Genomic DNA, 15,788 nt, shown 5'->3' on the forward strand with positions numbered 1-15,788 from the left:
AAATACTTAATTTTCTGGGACAATTTCAAGGGTACCGGCACTTTTGGCCATGACTGTATTAGACTTATGTGCAATCAAAGCTTTTCTACAAGTTTTGTGTGAAAGGACAGGTAATCTGTAAGAAAATTATGGTATAGTGCTAGAGATTTTTTTCTATGATCTTGGCATTGCTGCATGTCTGCATAGTCTGCTTATTTAACAGATGGACAGAAAGGGAGATAGAATAAGAGGTAGAGGTATGCGCCATGAGCACAGTGTTCCATAGGGACATGCCAGTTATATATTTCCATGCCGATTTCCGGAACAATTTGCCATTTCCAAAGTTCTGGCCCTGAACTGACGGTACCAGCTGTAATTACAACTAAGCAGGTGGCCGATCATTGCATACATGAACATCAGCCATTTATTCTACCCTTCTGTCATCAAAATAATCAAAACACAAAACGAGGACTGAGCCGATATACAAATCTAAGATCAAGGCACCAATGAAAAGTAATAAGACATTAGAATATTTTATCAGCACATATGTTAACTGCTTTACATATTACGCAACTGCTCCAGAAATAGGTAGGATTATATAAGATTCTCTTCTACTTCATTGTTTCTATAGAAACATGAGATTCAATGCAGAAAATGTATTTTAAAGGGAATCTGTCACCAACTTTCGTAATAAACATTCTTTATATTATTCAATTGATTTCTTAATCCTGATGTCAGACTGGTAAGTCAAGTATTAGGTCTCCTAACCCTATAATAACGCCGCTTGAGACCCCTTTAAAAAGTATTAATGCTTTGCTTATTGCACCCTTAAGGCTGAGTGCCCATGTAGCGTTTTTTTTAAGCGTTTTGATGCGTTTTTCAGGGTCAAACCACATCAAAAATGCTTAAAAGAAGCATCCCATTCATTTAAATGCATTTTGGCTTTTTTGTGCCAATGGATGCGTTTTTTACCGTTAAGGAAACGCTTAGCGGTAAAAAACGCAGCATGTTCATTTCCGCTTAGGTCCGCGTTTTTGGCTATTTCCTATAGTCCAAAAGATGCACGGAAAAAAACGCATCAAAAATCGCAGCAAAAACGCGCGTTTTCTGGGAAGGAGAACCCGTTTCCTGAGCGTTTAAAAGTAATCAAGTCTCCTGAGCGCCTCTTCTAAAAATAATAATGTTGCCTTTGTGACGCATTGTGAGGGGGCTCTGTATACAGGGGGCTGAAAATCATTGAGAATCTGTGGCTAGACTTCAAAATAGCAGTGGATGCAAGATGACCCAGGAATCTCACAGTGCTGTAAAAATTTTCTAAGGAAGAATGGATGAAAATCCTTAGCCCTTTTCGAGATCATTTCATCTTCCACTGGTTTAACGGTTCACAACAACAGTATTTTTTACCAAAGGTGCCCAAACTTTACCATGCCACTGTACAGAGGCTGTTATTAATTGAGCGATGTTCGAAGACTAATGGTGAGAGATCAGCGATGTGAAACTGCAAATGCTGCTCTACTGATGCATACAGGAGAAGATAATCCTCTGCCATACACATTAATAGAGCGGTATTTGCATTTTCATAAAACGGTTTAGTCAGATGCATCAACAAACAGCTCTGGACTTCCATTATGAAGAAGTGTAGAATATTTGAGCTCTGCTAGAAATCAGCTAATGATGTAAAACCACACTTTGCTATACCGATGTAGATGGCAGAAGATAAAATCGGCCAAGAGGGTACTAAACAGTAGCAGAGTGCACAGAAGAATAAGGTGAACTCTATACTTAGATTGGATAATAAATCAGAGGCAGGGCTAGGCAGGAGGAAACTGGATGTATCAAAAGGGGAAATAAAGATTAAAAAAACAACACAAAGATACAAGAAAAAAAAATTATGTTTTTGCAAGACTGCATTCAATGGGAATAGCTCAAAGTTTCATGCAAGAAAGCCACCTGCAGACAGAAGTCTTAGTAATGTAATCACAAATAATGCTACAAGCTCTCAGCTAAATTCTAGCATGCTTTGTATGTTTTGGCTCGTGACCTATTTATTTTCATTTTTGTAACGGACACTCACCATTGTATAATTATGGGCCACTTTATGTAAATCAGCACATCCTTGAGCGTCAGCAAAAGAACGAATACCCAGACAGTTGGACGGGTGAAGCTGTTTCATCAAGAACTTACAGCAAGCCTCCACAACCTGAGACAGCTGCAGAAGACAAGCAGTGGACAGGAGGCTCTCAATGTTGTCTTCTTTTAGTTCCAGGCGACCTGCAGGGAGGAGATCACCATTATAAACAACTCAATACATTGAAAAAACTTCTAGAAGCAAAAAAATTTTGGTCCCCATTAGAAGTTGATAAGATCTGTCAGATGCGGGTTATTTCCATTTTATGTTTCCGTTATTGACTTGAAAAAATTGTGGAGCATTTTTTCGATTTCAGAAATGTGCCATTCCATCTTTATTCCTCCTGAAAATGCATAAAAGATACTTAAAGAGCATTTACAAGTTCAATATGGGGAGCATAGAGTAGGTCCATTAACAATGCATGATTACTGTAAACGAGTGTTGATAGGAATACTGCTTTCATGATCATCTATCTGAACAGGCTGTCAATAACCCGATGAATGAGCAAAACACACGTTTGTCAGATAAAATGACCTTTTGATTTGCCCAAAAGACAGGACCGCGACTGCAGATCATCCTGCGTAAAAAGGCCCTCGACAGCAGTGCGTCATCCTGTGTAAACAGGACCTCGACTGCAGCGCATCCTCCTGCGTAAACAGGATGTCGACTGCAGCGCATCCTCCTGTGTAAACAGGATCTCGACTGCAGCGCATCATCCTCTGCAAACAGGACCTCGACTGCAGCGCGTCATCCTGTGTAAACAGGACCTCGACTGCAGCGCATCATCCTGTGTAAACAGGATCTCGATAGCAGCGCATCATCCTGTGTAAACAGGACCTCGACTGCAGCGCATCATCCTGTGTAAACAGGATGTCGACTGCAGCGCATCATCCTCTGCAAACAGGACCTCGACTGCAGCGCGTCATCCTGTGTAAACAGGACCTCGACTGCAGCGCATCATCCTGTGTAAACAGGATCTCGATAGCAGCGCATCATCCTGTGTAAACAGGACCTCGACTGCAGCGCATCATCCTGTGTAAACAGGACCTCAACTGCAGGGCGTCATCCTGTGTAAACAGGACCTCGCCTGCAGCGCATCATACTTAGAGAACAATGGCAGTCAATGTGCAATGAACAATCTATTACGGATACTGGTCATGCGTGCACCCATAGTGGCTGGACATCTACTTGGCTCTCTGCATATGCCATCTCTTACACTTTCTGGTTCACAAGCGGCATCAGCAAAGAGGAACCAGGCAGTATCAGTGTGCATGCGCACACACACCGGCAGCATTTGCTCTAAGAGCGAGTGCTATCCATTACAAGCTAAGGCAGTCCCCAAGACACAAACTGCAGGGGCATAACAGTGCACTCAACTCATGGCCATGCCACGGGTGCAATGCCACCCTCTTATTTTCATATGGATTAAAAATTATTTTCACAAGCACTGTACCAATAACAGTACTGTGCTAATAAGAAAAAAACGCTCATGGTGCTAGTGGGGATCTCACAGAGGTTACCGCCGTTCAGCCCAGCTGGGAAAGGAGCCTCTGTGACCGGACGTAACCTCTATGATGTCACCGCCGGTCACCGAGTCTGCACTTGCAGCAGCTCATTCACCAGTGGCTCTCAGCCTGGACGGTCGCATCTTGACACCGTCCAGGTTGAAAACTGTTTTTTCCCCCAGGCATGGATTATGGCGTGGGACAGAACGACGGATAGGTGAGGGATATTGTTGTTTTTTATTTTTGGTTTATTACAGAAGAAAAAGGCTTTGGTGGAATAGGCGTTAGGTGAGTATAACTGTGTTTGTTATTTTTAAATAAAAAAGTAAAAACTGTGTTTTGTTTCATTGCTAATAAAAGATTTTATTCTTGCTGTGTCTTTATTTACAATACAACTATAGAATTAGTAATGGATGGGTGTCTTATAAACGGCTCTTCATTAGTAGTGCGTGGGCTTGATGTCACCTGACAATACAAAGGTGACATCAACTCCACAAATTTGAACCCCACTTTCCACCGTAACAGGGCAAGTGGGAAGAGCTGGGCAAAGTGCCAGAATTGGCGTATCTAATAGATGTACCTTTTCTGGGCAGCTGCGGGCTGCTATTTTTAGGCTGGGGGGGCCATATCCATGGCCCCTTACCAGCCTGAGAATACCAGCCCCCACCTGTCTGCTTTAGCAAGGCTGGTTGTCAAAAATGGGGGGACCCCACGCGGTTTTTTTAAAAAAATTATTTAAATAATTAAAAAATACATCGTGGGGACCACTCTATTCTTGATAACCAGCCTTGTTGAAGTTGACAGCTGAGGGTTGTAGCCCCCAGCTGTGAGTTTTGCCTGGCTGGTTATCAAAAATACAGGGGAACCCATGCTGGGTATTTTTTAAATTATTTATTTACAGTGCAGGAGCTGGTTAATGAATGCATCCATCAGCCGCTCCTAATATCGCTGTTATTATCGACAGCAGGTGTCGGATGATGGGAGCCATAGTCCCATCCACTGACACCAGTGACCGGAGGTGAACTTTACACCTCCGATCACAGCTGAGCACACACGCTGTCTTTCGACAACGTGGGAACCGCAGCCGTCTGACTGGCGGGGATGATTTCACCACTGATCAGAAGCGGTGTTTACGGTGCGGTCATGCCGTAATGTGATTCTTGATTTTTTTTGATCCTACATTTTACATATATTCTCGTCCTGTAAAAATTCTGCTGGACTAAAAAAAAAACAAAAAAAAAACAAAAAACTTCCAGCTCGGACACTTTTCTTTTTTAAAGCGGTTGTTCAGAATTTGAAAAAATAAAAATAAAAAAAGGAACTACTTTATCTTATGTGATAAAGTAAGAAATCAGCAACAGTTATACATGGAACGGTTTAATTAAAGGGAAATTAAAAAAAAAAAAAAAAAGTCAGCTAGCTGAGAAAAAAAAAATCATTTTTATTTTTAAGCACAAGATCTGACAATATTCGATGCTGCCTGATTTACATTCGTTGATTATTATTCAGATTTATGCATCAAAGCACAGGAGAATAAATTAGCTGGATCGCTGCGCAGCAACTCCAGCTCTGATTTAATGGACATGGATTAAAAGCAGGAGGGTGTAAAGCAGGTCACACCATTAAGAAGATGTGACAGGTATTCTAAAATAACAAAGACAATAATAACGAAAAAACATTTACCTTAATAAAGGAAGGAAATATCAGCAAATGGGCATTTTTTTACCCACCCATGAAAAGATACACACAGCAATAATGTGCATGTCGCACACACTGCATCCCGCTGGGGAAATCAGGTGCATTCAAAGCCAAGGTTTGTGTTATGCGAGGCTGCCTGACCTATTTTTGTCGTAGACTCGATTCGGTTGTTTTGTACGCTCGACCGTGGGCATAAACTGATTCTAGCTTGAAAACACTCTTACTGATCTACACTATTATTTAGAGCTGACGACTGTAATATTAGGACGAGTGCTGTCCGTCGTTTGGACAGATAGCACTGGTCTCCATGTTATTATAGGGGCCATGCACGTCAGATTTTTTCATTGGGAAAAGCCGGTTCGAGGACAAAAGAAATTTCTGCGTGCTCGAGTTTGATCCAATGTTCGGATCACACTCGGCCATGCAAGTTTATGAGTCAGTGGAAACTATCGGACTGTATTCGGATAACATCTGAGTGCAGGCCGATTTTCACGATCTGACAGAATGGGGAAGATTGGAGAGAAATTTTTATTCTCCATCTTCTCATCCAAGAGAATCGGATCTCACTGTGATCAACCTCTTATCAAGCAATTATCAGACTTTGATCAGGTTGTGATTTGCATAATCGACCCCATTCTCTCAGATGAGAAAATACACAGTCGTCTGCACCTGCCCCTAGGCTTATGAAAAATAGGTTTCTTGGCTGGTGGTGGTAAGGTGCGCGTGATCACATCCCTTGCACTTCCAAGGAACTATACAATATGTCATGATCATTACAGTAACTAGAAGACATGGGCTAGCTTGGATCTTGATATCTCTTTAGACTCCAGCTTTAAAAGGATTGTCTGGTGAAAATAAGTTAAACCTATCCACAAGTTAAATCTATGCTGGGACCTACACCGATTGGTAGAATGGGAAGTTTTATCCCCATTAGAATTTGGCGGCAGTGATCATGCGTGACTACTTTATTCCCTAAGAGGCTGCTGATTGCTGTGGTCAGCTTTATCCACCAGCCCCATAGAGAATGGAGCGGTGTTTGGGATTTGACCTGCTACTCCATATTGTCACAGGGATGAAAGTGCTTCATTCTACAGATCAGCACGGGTGCTTACGCATGGACACCAACCAATCAGCAAGATACCACCTATTCACTGGTCACTGAACAACCTCTTTAAGTCCCAAATTCACATTAAAATAACATGAGCCAAACTGGCCAAAATAATGGGCGTTAGATGACAGTCTTTTGTAAATGGGGGCTTCCCAACTCTGCACTGACCGATAACGCTGGGGGGGAAAAAAGGATCAAACATCCAATTTCAAACCACGAGAGGAGTCTGGCAGCGACTCGATCATAAAAAAAAAAAAAAAATCAGTGTATGGGGGAGTCTGGAAAGAAAGATTTTCAGCAGAATGATTATTCGGCCAATGGCCATCTAGTGTCTATGGGGGCACTAGCTTGGCGTTAATGCTATAAGTGCAATATTCTGGGCAAAATTCTCATTTGATGTCAGGGAGCATCATACACTTGGTTCTGTATCTGTGTAGCAAAGGGGTAACTGTAAGCTGCTGAGAGACGTTAATGGCATAAAGGCCATTACGTACATAATTCCCCTCTGGGCCTAATTAGGTTATTGCTTCCCTTTTTGTCACTTCATGTCTGGGGATAATGTGATCACATGTGCATGAAGACATGTACAGGTTCCATGTCTGAACTGTGCAAATCTTCAAAGTGTCACCTACCTATAGAACAAGTGATAATTTGTTGACTGTTGGGGGGTGTGCCCATCAATCCCAAGAATAAGGATCTACAGAGCCCCGTGTGAATGAAGCAGTGGACGGTCAAGCCCTCATCACTCCATTTATTCGTCAAAAGAGACCACCAGAAAAAGCCACATACAGTCTTCCACTTTTTTTCTGGCAGCCCCACCCCATAGAGATGGAATAGAGAGGTGGTGCGCATGCCCGGCATTACTTTAAGGCCCCCATGAACATTAGACTGAAGTCTGCTTTATCTATGGATTTTAAGGACGTAGCTGCCAGCTGAGCAAGCGTTACTCGTCTCTGCTCTTGCCTGGGTCAGACGTAATGAGCAGACACAAATCTGTAAGCATTTCTCCTAGAAAACCTTATGTTTTTATGCTAAAACTAGATGGTGGCCCGATTCTAACGCATCGGGTATTCTAGAATATGTATGTAGTTTATTTAAAGGGAATCTGTCACCCCATTTTTACCCCATAAGCTGGGAACACCGCCATCAGGGGCTTATCTACAGCATTCTGTTATGCTGTAGATAAGTCCCCGATGAAACCTGAAAAATAAGAAAAACACGTTAGATTATACTCACCGGGGGGGCGGGTGTGGTGGGTGTCGCGCTCCGGTCCGGCGCCTCCCATCATCATACAATGATGTCTTCCTTGCCTGGCCCTCGGCTCCTGCACATGCGTACTTTATCGGCCCTGTTGAGGGCAGAGCAGAGTACTGCAGTGCGGAGGCGCCGGGAAAGGTCAGAGAGGTCCGACGACTGCGCACTGCAGTACTCTGCTCTGCCCTCAACAGGGCCAAATAAAGAACGCGTGCGCAGGAGCCGAGGGAGAAGCAAGGAGGAGGACGTCATCATATCAAGATGGGAGGCGCCGGACAGGACAGCGACACCCATCAGACCGGACTGAACGCCGGGGTGAGTATAATCTATTTTTTCTTATCTTTCAGGTTTCATCGGGGCTTATCTACAGCATTACAGAATGTTGTAGATAAGCCCCTGATGGCAGTGGCTGCAGCTGATAGGCCAAAAATGGGGTGACAGATCCCCTTAAAATTACGCGCCAATATCGCTGATTGCGGCAAATCCGTGCGGCAGGAGATGACCCGCAGCAACTGTCGGGAGATCAGCGGCTAGCGGTGACGTGCATCGTTCGAATTCTGCGCCAATATGCGGCTGGACTGCGCCTGTCACTGATTGGTCGCGGCCGGCCGCGACCAATCAGCGACGCAGGATTTCCATTACAAACAGACAGAATTAGACGATTATATAGTAGATTACAGAAAGATGCCCGTGATTGTAAGTTGTTGAGTGGCATTATCACAATGCACAAGGTATAGGAAACATGGATTTTTGTGATAACTCACCGTAAAATCCTTTTCTCCAAGACGCTCATTGGGGGACACAGGTACTGTGGGTGTATGCTACTGCCGCCTGGAGGCTGACACTAAGTGAAAAAAAGAGGTTAGCTCCTCCTCCGCCCTATACACCCTCGTCCCGATTGCGGGCGGAAACCAGTTTGGTGCAAAAGCAGGAGATCATACAAAAATCAGACAACATCATCCTTAATGCAGTTAACAACATGTCTAGAAAGTAACCACCCTAATCTCATACAGAGATCATATTAATTAAATCAACAGAAGCCAACTTGGCTAACAGGCTGGGTGCTGTGTCCCCCAATGAGCGTCTCGGAGAAAAGGATTTTACGGTGAGCTATCACAAAAATCCATGTTACTCCTTCGCCTCATTGGGGAACACAGGTACTGTGGGACGTCCTAAAGCAGTCCCTGGGTGGGAAGCTGACTCACCGATCCAAGCTACCTGCACCTCCTGTTTAAAGGTGCGCCACCGCTGCTTGGAGAATCCTTCTACCCAGGCTCGCATCCCCTGAAGCCTTAGTATGGATATTGTAATGTTTAGTAAACGTGTGCAGGCTGGACCAGGATACTGCCTTGCAAAACTGTTCCATCGAAGCCTGGTGCTGAAGCGCCCAAGAGGCGCCCACTGCCCGAATAGAGTGTGCTCTGATCCCTGCTGGATCGGCGCGCCTCTGATGCAGTAGGACTCCTGAATAGCCAAACGAATCCTTCTGGCTATGGTCAATTTGAGGCAGCGAGTCCCTTCCTGTGACCTTCAGGGAGCACGAACAGCGCGTCTGACTGACGAAAGGGTGCCGTCCGTGACACGTACTTCCTGAGTGCTCTCACCAGGTCTAACGTATGCAGGACCTTCTCCACACGGTGTACCGGTGCTGGACAAAAAGAGGGCAAGACAATATCCTCATTAATGTGAAACGAGGAAACGACTTGGCAAAAAAGGAGGAGCTGGTCTAAGAACCACCTTGTCTTTGTGAAAGGTCAGAAACGGGGCTTGGCAAGATAACGCTGCCAGCTCAGAGACCCGCCTGATTGATGTTATAGCTACCAGGAACACCACCGTCCAGAAAATGCGTGACAAAGAGACATCCTGTAGCGGCTCAAATGGAGCTTCCTGCAGAACACTTAGGACAAGGTTAAGGTCCCAGGCGTCCATAGGTGACTTATAGGGAGGTACCAAGTGGGAGACCCCCTGGATGAAAGTCTTTACCCGGAAGTTGGTAGCAATCCTGCGCTGAAAAAGGACGGATAAAGCCGATATGTGTCTCCTGAGAGAACTGGGGGCTAAGCCTGAGTCTAGGCCAGAATGGAGAAAAGCCAAGATATTAGGGATGGAGAATCTCAGTGGAGAACAACCGCTGCCTCGACACCATGCAGAGAAAACCTTCCAGGTGTGGTGGAAAATTCGTGCTGAGGCAGGCTTCCGGGCGCTAACCATCATAGCCACCACTTTGCGCCCAAACCCCTCCTGCATCAGAATCCAAGATTCAACGGCCAAGCCGTCAAACACAGGGCCCCTGAGTTCGCGTGTCAGATCAGCCCCTGAGAAAGTAGATCTGGGTGCTCTGGCAGTCGCCATGGCACGCTGACGAGCAGCTGCACTAGATCTGCGTACCACGCCCGACGAGGCCAGTCTGGGGCCAGCAGAATCATTGGCACCCCTTCTGTCTTGATCTTCTTGATGACCCTTGGAAGTACTGGCAGCATTGGAAATAGGTATGGGAGGCGAAACTGATTCCCTGGCAGAACCAGCGCATCCACGACGATTGTCTGCAGCTCCCGGGACCGAGCAACAAACAACAAATACGGACACCTTGGTGTTCACCCTGGAGGCCATCAGATTCACATCCGGTGTTCCCCACCGTTGGCAAATCTGCTGACAGACCTCTGGGTGTAGTGACCATTCCCCGGACGCAAGCCCCTGCCGGCTGAGGAAGTGTGCCTACCAGTTCTCTACCCCCGTGATGTGGACCGCCGATATCACTGTGCGGTTCCTCTCGTCCCAGCGAAGCACGTGCCCTACCTCGTGCATGGTTGCCCTGCTGCGGGTGCCCCCTTGGTGATTTATGTAAGCCACCGCCATGGCGTTGTCCGACTGAATCCGGATGGGGTGGCCTGCTAAAAGGTGATGAAACCGTTGCAGAATCAGCTGGATCGCCCGTATCTCCAACAAGTTGATCGGGAGGCGTGCCTCCTGCGGTGACCACCATCCCTGGGTCATGTGGTGGTGAAAAACCGCTCCCCAGCCGAGGAGGCTGGCGTCGGTTGTGACCACCAGCCACTGATCTGGGGGAAAGGGTTTCCCCTGAAGAAGGAAGGAACTGATTGTCCACCACTCTAGTGACTGTCTGACCTGAGAGGCACCGATGATCGAGCGTGGATGAGTTCTTGTCCCAGGATGACAAGAGGGCGTGTTGCAGGGGGCGAAGATGGAACTGGGCGAACGGGATCGCTTCCATCGCCGCCACCATTTTTCCTAGAATCCTCATGCAGAAACGGATGGTGTGAGGGACTGGTTGGCGGAGCCGGAGGGCTAGGGCCTTGTCTTGAGGGAGAATTACCACCCCTCGGCAAGTGTCGAAGATCATCCCTAAAAAGGAAATTCTCTGAGCTGGAACAAGGGATGACTTCTTTACATTGACCAACCACCCTAAGCGGGCAAGAGTATCTAGCATGATGCTGACACTATCCTCGCATGCCTGCCTTGATGGGCCCTTGACCAAGAGATTGTCTAAGTAGGGGAATACGATTATGCCCTGGGAGTGCAGGATGGCCATGGGGACTGCCATGACCTTTGTGAACACTCTGGGGGCAGTGGCTAGCCCGAAGGGCAGCGCTGCAAACTGAAAACGTAGACTGTTGATGGCGAAGCGTAGAAACCTTTGATGCGGAGGAAAAATGGGGATATGTAGATAGGTGTCCTGGCTATCGATAGAGGCCAAGTACTCTCCCTGCCCCATTGCCAATATGACTGAACGGAGAGACTCCATCCGGAAATGTCTGATCCTGATGAATTTGTTCAGGAGCTTTAGCTCCAAAACAGGCCTGACAGTCCCGTCATTTTTGGGGACTGCAAACAGATTGAAATAGAAGCCCTGAGTCTCCTCGTTTTCCGGTACCAGAATGATGACTCCGTTATGGCTTAGCGAATTGATGGCTACTAGTAGAGCCTCTGCCCAGGTATCCACTTTGGGAAGACGGGAAAGAAAAAAAATCGTCTTGGGGGGTACCTGACATTCTATCTTGTACCCTGTGGACACCAGCTCTCTCACTTATGTGTCGTGTGCAACACCGAGCCAAGCGCGGTCAAACCGGAGTAGAATCATAGAATCGTAGAGTTGGAAGGGACCTCCTGGGCCATCTGGTCCAACCCCCTGCTCAAAGCAGGATTCGCTAAATCATCCCAGTCAGATGTCTGTCCAGCCTCTGTTTGAAGACTTCCATTGAAGGAGAACTCACCACTTCTCGTGGCAGCCTGTTCCACTCATTGATCACTCTAACTGTCAAAAAGTTTTTTCTAATATCTAATCTGTGTCTCCTCCCATTCAGTTTCATCCCATTGCTTCTAGTCTTTCCTTGTGCAAATGAGAATAAAGTTGATCCTTCTACAATGTGACAGCCCTTTAGATATTTGTAGACAGCTATTAAGTCTCCTCTCAGTCTTCTCTTTTGCAAACTAAACATTCCCAAATCCTGCAACCTTTCCTCATAAGACAGGGTTTGCAGACCGGTCACCATTCTGGTCGCTCTTTTCTGAACTTGCTCCAGTTTGTTGATGTCTTTTTTAAAATGTGGTGCCCAAAACTGGACACAATATTCCAGATGAGGTCTGACCAAAGAGGAGTAGAGGGAAATAATGACTTCACGTGATCTAGACTGTATGCTTCTGTTAATACATCCTAGAATTGCATTTGCCTTTTTTGCTGCTGCATCACACTGTTGACTCATATTCAGTCTGTGATCTATTAGTATACCCAAGTCTTTTTCACATGTGCTGTCACTTAGCCCTATTCCTCCCATTCTATATATGCTTTTTTCATTTTTATTGCCCAGATGTAGTACTTTGCATTTCTCCCTGTTAAAAACCATTCTGTTAGTTGCTGCCCACTTCTCCAGTTTATTTAAATCTTTTTGAATCCTCCCTCTCTCTTCTCTAGTATTAGCTATCCCTCCTAGCTTTGCGTCATCAGCAAATTTAATCAGATTACCCTCAATTCCTTCATCTAAATCGTTGATAAAGATGTTGAACAATACAGGGCCCAGGACAGAGCCCTGTGGTACCCCACTTGAGACATTCTTCCAACTGGATGTGCAGCCATTTACGACCACTCTTTGGGTCCGATCACTAAGCCAGTTATGAATCCACCTAACAGTTGCCTTGTCCATTCCATACTTAGTCATTTTTTCAATAAGGATTGTATGAGAGACTTTGTCAAATGCTTTGCTGAAGTCAAGATATACTATATCTACAGCATTTCCTTGATCCACCCAATCAGTGATACCGTCATAGAAGGAAATTAAGTTAGTCTGACATGACTTATTAGTTACAAACCCATGCTGACTCTGTTTGATCACTTCATTCTTATCCAGGTATTGACATACATGTTGTTTTAATAATTTGTTCAAAGATCTTTCCTGGTATAGAAGTCAGACTCACCGGCCTATAGTTGCCTGGGTCCACCTTCTTCCCCTTTTTGAAGATAGGAACAACATTTGCTCTTCTCCAGTCTTCTGGCACTTCTCCTGTTCTCCAAGAATTTTCAAAGATTATGGAGAGGGGTTCAAAAATTTCTTCTGCTATCTCCTTCAGTACTCTGGGGTGTAATTCATCTGGACCTGGAGACTTGAATTCATTTAGGTTAGCTAAGTGTTTCCTCACTATCTTTCTGTTTATAGATATCCTGGATTTTTCTATTCCCTTAATAGGACAGTGAATAACAGTTGGTGTTACATTTCCTTTCTGAGAGAAAACAGATGCAAAATAGGAATTTAAAAGTTCAGCCTTCTCAACATCCTGTCTTACCATTTCATCATTTTCATCCTGTAAAAATCCTATAGCATCTTTGACTTTTCTTTTACTTTTGACATATCCCCAAAATCCTTTATTATTGCTTTTGACATCTCTTGCAAGCCTCAATTCATTTTCAGCTTTAGATAATCTGATTTGTGCCCTGCAGGTTCTGCAGACAGCATTATATTCTTCTTTAGATATGCCTCCCTCTTTCCATTTTATAAACATTTTTTTCTTCCTTTTTAGCATGTGCTTAAGTTCTGGTACCTTGCTGGTGCCGCCTGACAAATGCCCCGAGTAATTTGGCTGAAGATCTTTGGGACCTGGATCCCCTCGATCTGGACTGGTTAGTACGCATCCTCCCCAACGGGTTGGCTCTATATGAGACCTGTCGGTCCCTATTCTGGAGTGGGGCGCCCTGACGCGGCGAAATTAGCCGCCATAGTCCACCCGGGGTTGCGAAAGGCCCGAAAATGCGCCTGAAACTGGTGACGAAACGGCCGTTTAACTTTTTGTTGAGGAAGAAAACCGCTCTTGCCTCCTCTGGAGTCAGAGATGAGCTGATCCAACTTCTCTCCGAACAGGCGGCCACACTGGTATGGTAGTGCTGTCAAGGACTTTTTTGAGGCTGAATCAGCCCGCCACGTCCTTAACCATAGCGCTCTCCTAATGGAGATTGCATTTGCTGCCGCAAGTGCCGTGCAGTTGACCGCATTGATCAAGTAGTCCCCCACCATGACTATTCGATTTGTGATTTCTGGTACTTCAGCTGGTCGGTCTATGCCTTGCAAGGCTCTATTCAATGATTCTGACCAAAAGACCATGGCCTTGGCTACCCACGTTGCTGCGAACGAGGGAGAGAGCTGATCCTGATGCCTCAAACACTGAGCGAGCCAAGTTCTCTATGAGACAATCAGTGGGATCCTTAATAGAAGAACCACTAGGTACGGATAGCAGAGTTTTTGTAGCCAAGCGCGACACAGGTGGATCCACCGTTGGGGATTCCGTCCACTTTTTACGGAGATCCGGGGTAAAAGGATACTTCGCCTCGAGTGCCTTATGACCCGAGAACTGCTTGTCCGGCCGTTCTCTATGTCGTTGCATTATGTCCCCAATTTCAGGGTGAGTGCAAAATACTCTATGGGGATGCTTGACTCACTTAAATGACCCCTTATGGCCCAAATCCAGAGTGGATTCATCTTCAATCCCCAGAGTGTGGTTGACGGCTTCTATGAGACCACCCGGCGTATCTAGGTCAAGGGGCACGTCCGAGTCGTAGTCCGAGCCTTGCTCGCTATCAACTGCTGGTGACGGGGAGCATGAAGCAGACCTCACGGATGCCGAGGCACCGGATGGACCAGGAGACGCCGTGTGGGTTCATTTCCTCCGGGTCTGCCTGGAGTGAGAGCAGCCCCTGCAGGCCGGAGGCACTTGTGAGGTAGAGAATCCCTCTAAGACAGGCGAGCCACTGTCCCTGCCCCTATCTGGGGCCCGAAGGGACTCAATTGCTCTCATAAGTGACGCCATAAATTGAGACAGTGATAACGCCAATTCCGGGGCTCAGTCGCAGGGGAGGGCTCCTGAGCGTGTTCGGACTCTCAGGCTTCGCATACTCGCTTGGTCTGCACCCGCGGAAAAACGGACCGACAGGAGATGCATGCAGCGTATAAGAACATATGCGTCTTAGATTTTTCCTGACATGCTGTACCTGTCAGGCATCCGCCGGAGGAGGGCGCTCTTTGCTTCTGTTAGCGTGGCCTCTCTGTGGGGCAGCACTTACCCCAGTCCTGTGTCCCCTACGTCCTCAGCGTGTGAGTCGTCGCTTCAGTCTGCGCGCCAGCACTGCGGGCAGGCCCCCGGACGGTACTTCCTTTTGCGGCCTAGCTTCGGCCTGAAGTCGGGGCCTAAATTTCTTCGGCATCCGCCCAGGCTATGGGGGGGAGGGGCCGCCGTGACGCGATGTCGGGGGCAGGGACTTCCAGCCGCAGCCTAGCGCCGGCTGAAGCCGCGGGCTCGATTTTTACTATCCGCCCTGGGGGGCGGGCAGAACCGCCGGACTCCAGAATCAAGGCTGGGACCGGATCCGCCCATGCCGGACGCCCGTCTCTGCTGCTGTCCGGGAGAAGCTAAGGGCTCCAGCCCTGCGCCACTGCAGGAGCCCTCCCTGGCCATCCACCGCCGTCAAGCTCAGGTAGTGGGGAGGGGGGGGGCCATATGAAACAAGGACGGTGCAGGCACCCTAGCTCCATCTAACCACTTCAAGGGGTGAGGAGAGGGACCGTCCGCCGCCTTACCCCACCGCAGTCTTAGTATTGGTGGGGCAGTGGGGGTC

The 15,788-nt window shown here is 46.7% G+C and overlaps 1 protein-coding gene across 3 annotated transcripts in view; it reads right to left on the reverse strand.

Annotated features, from left to right (window-relative positions):
• The window catches only part of KLHL5 (kelch like family member 5), a 148,487-nt gene that overhangs the window by 68,066 nt on the left and 64,633 nt on the right, over positions 1-15,788 (reverse strand). For all 3 annotated transcript variants that reach the window (XM_073561082.1, XM_073561083.1, XM_073561081.1), the window contains exon 4: positions 2,054-2,250. In XM_073561082.1, coding sequence (XP_073417183.1) covers positions 2,054-2,250 — 197 coding nt within the window. The remainder of the gene's footprint in view (positions 1-2,053; positions 2,251-15,788) is intronic.

The sequence above is a fragment of the Dendrobates tinctorius genome, unplaced genomic scaffold (genome assembly GCF_039654945.1).
Source record: "Dendrobates tinctorius isolate UK_male_01 unplaced genomic scaffold, ASM3965494v1 ptg000314l, whole genome shotgun sequence".
NCBI classification, from domain to species: Eukaryota; Metazoa; Chordata; class Amphibia; order Anura; family Dendrobatidae; genus Dendrobates; species Dendrobates tinctorius.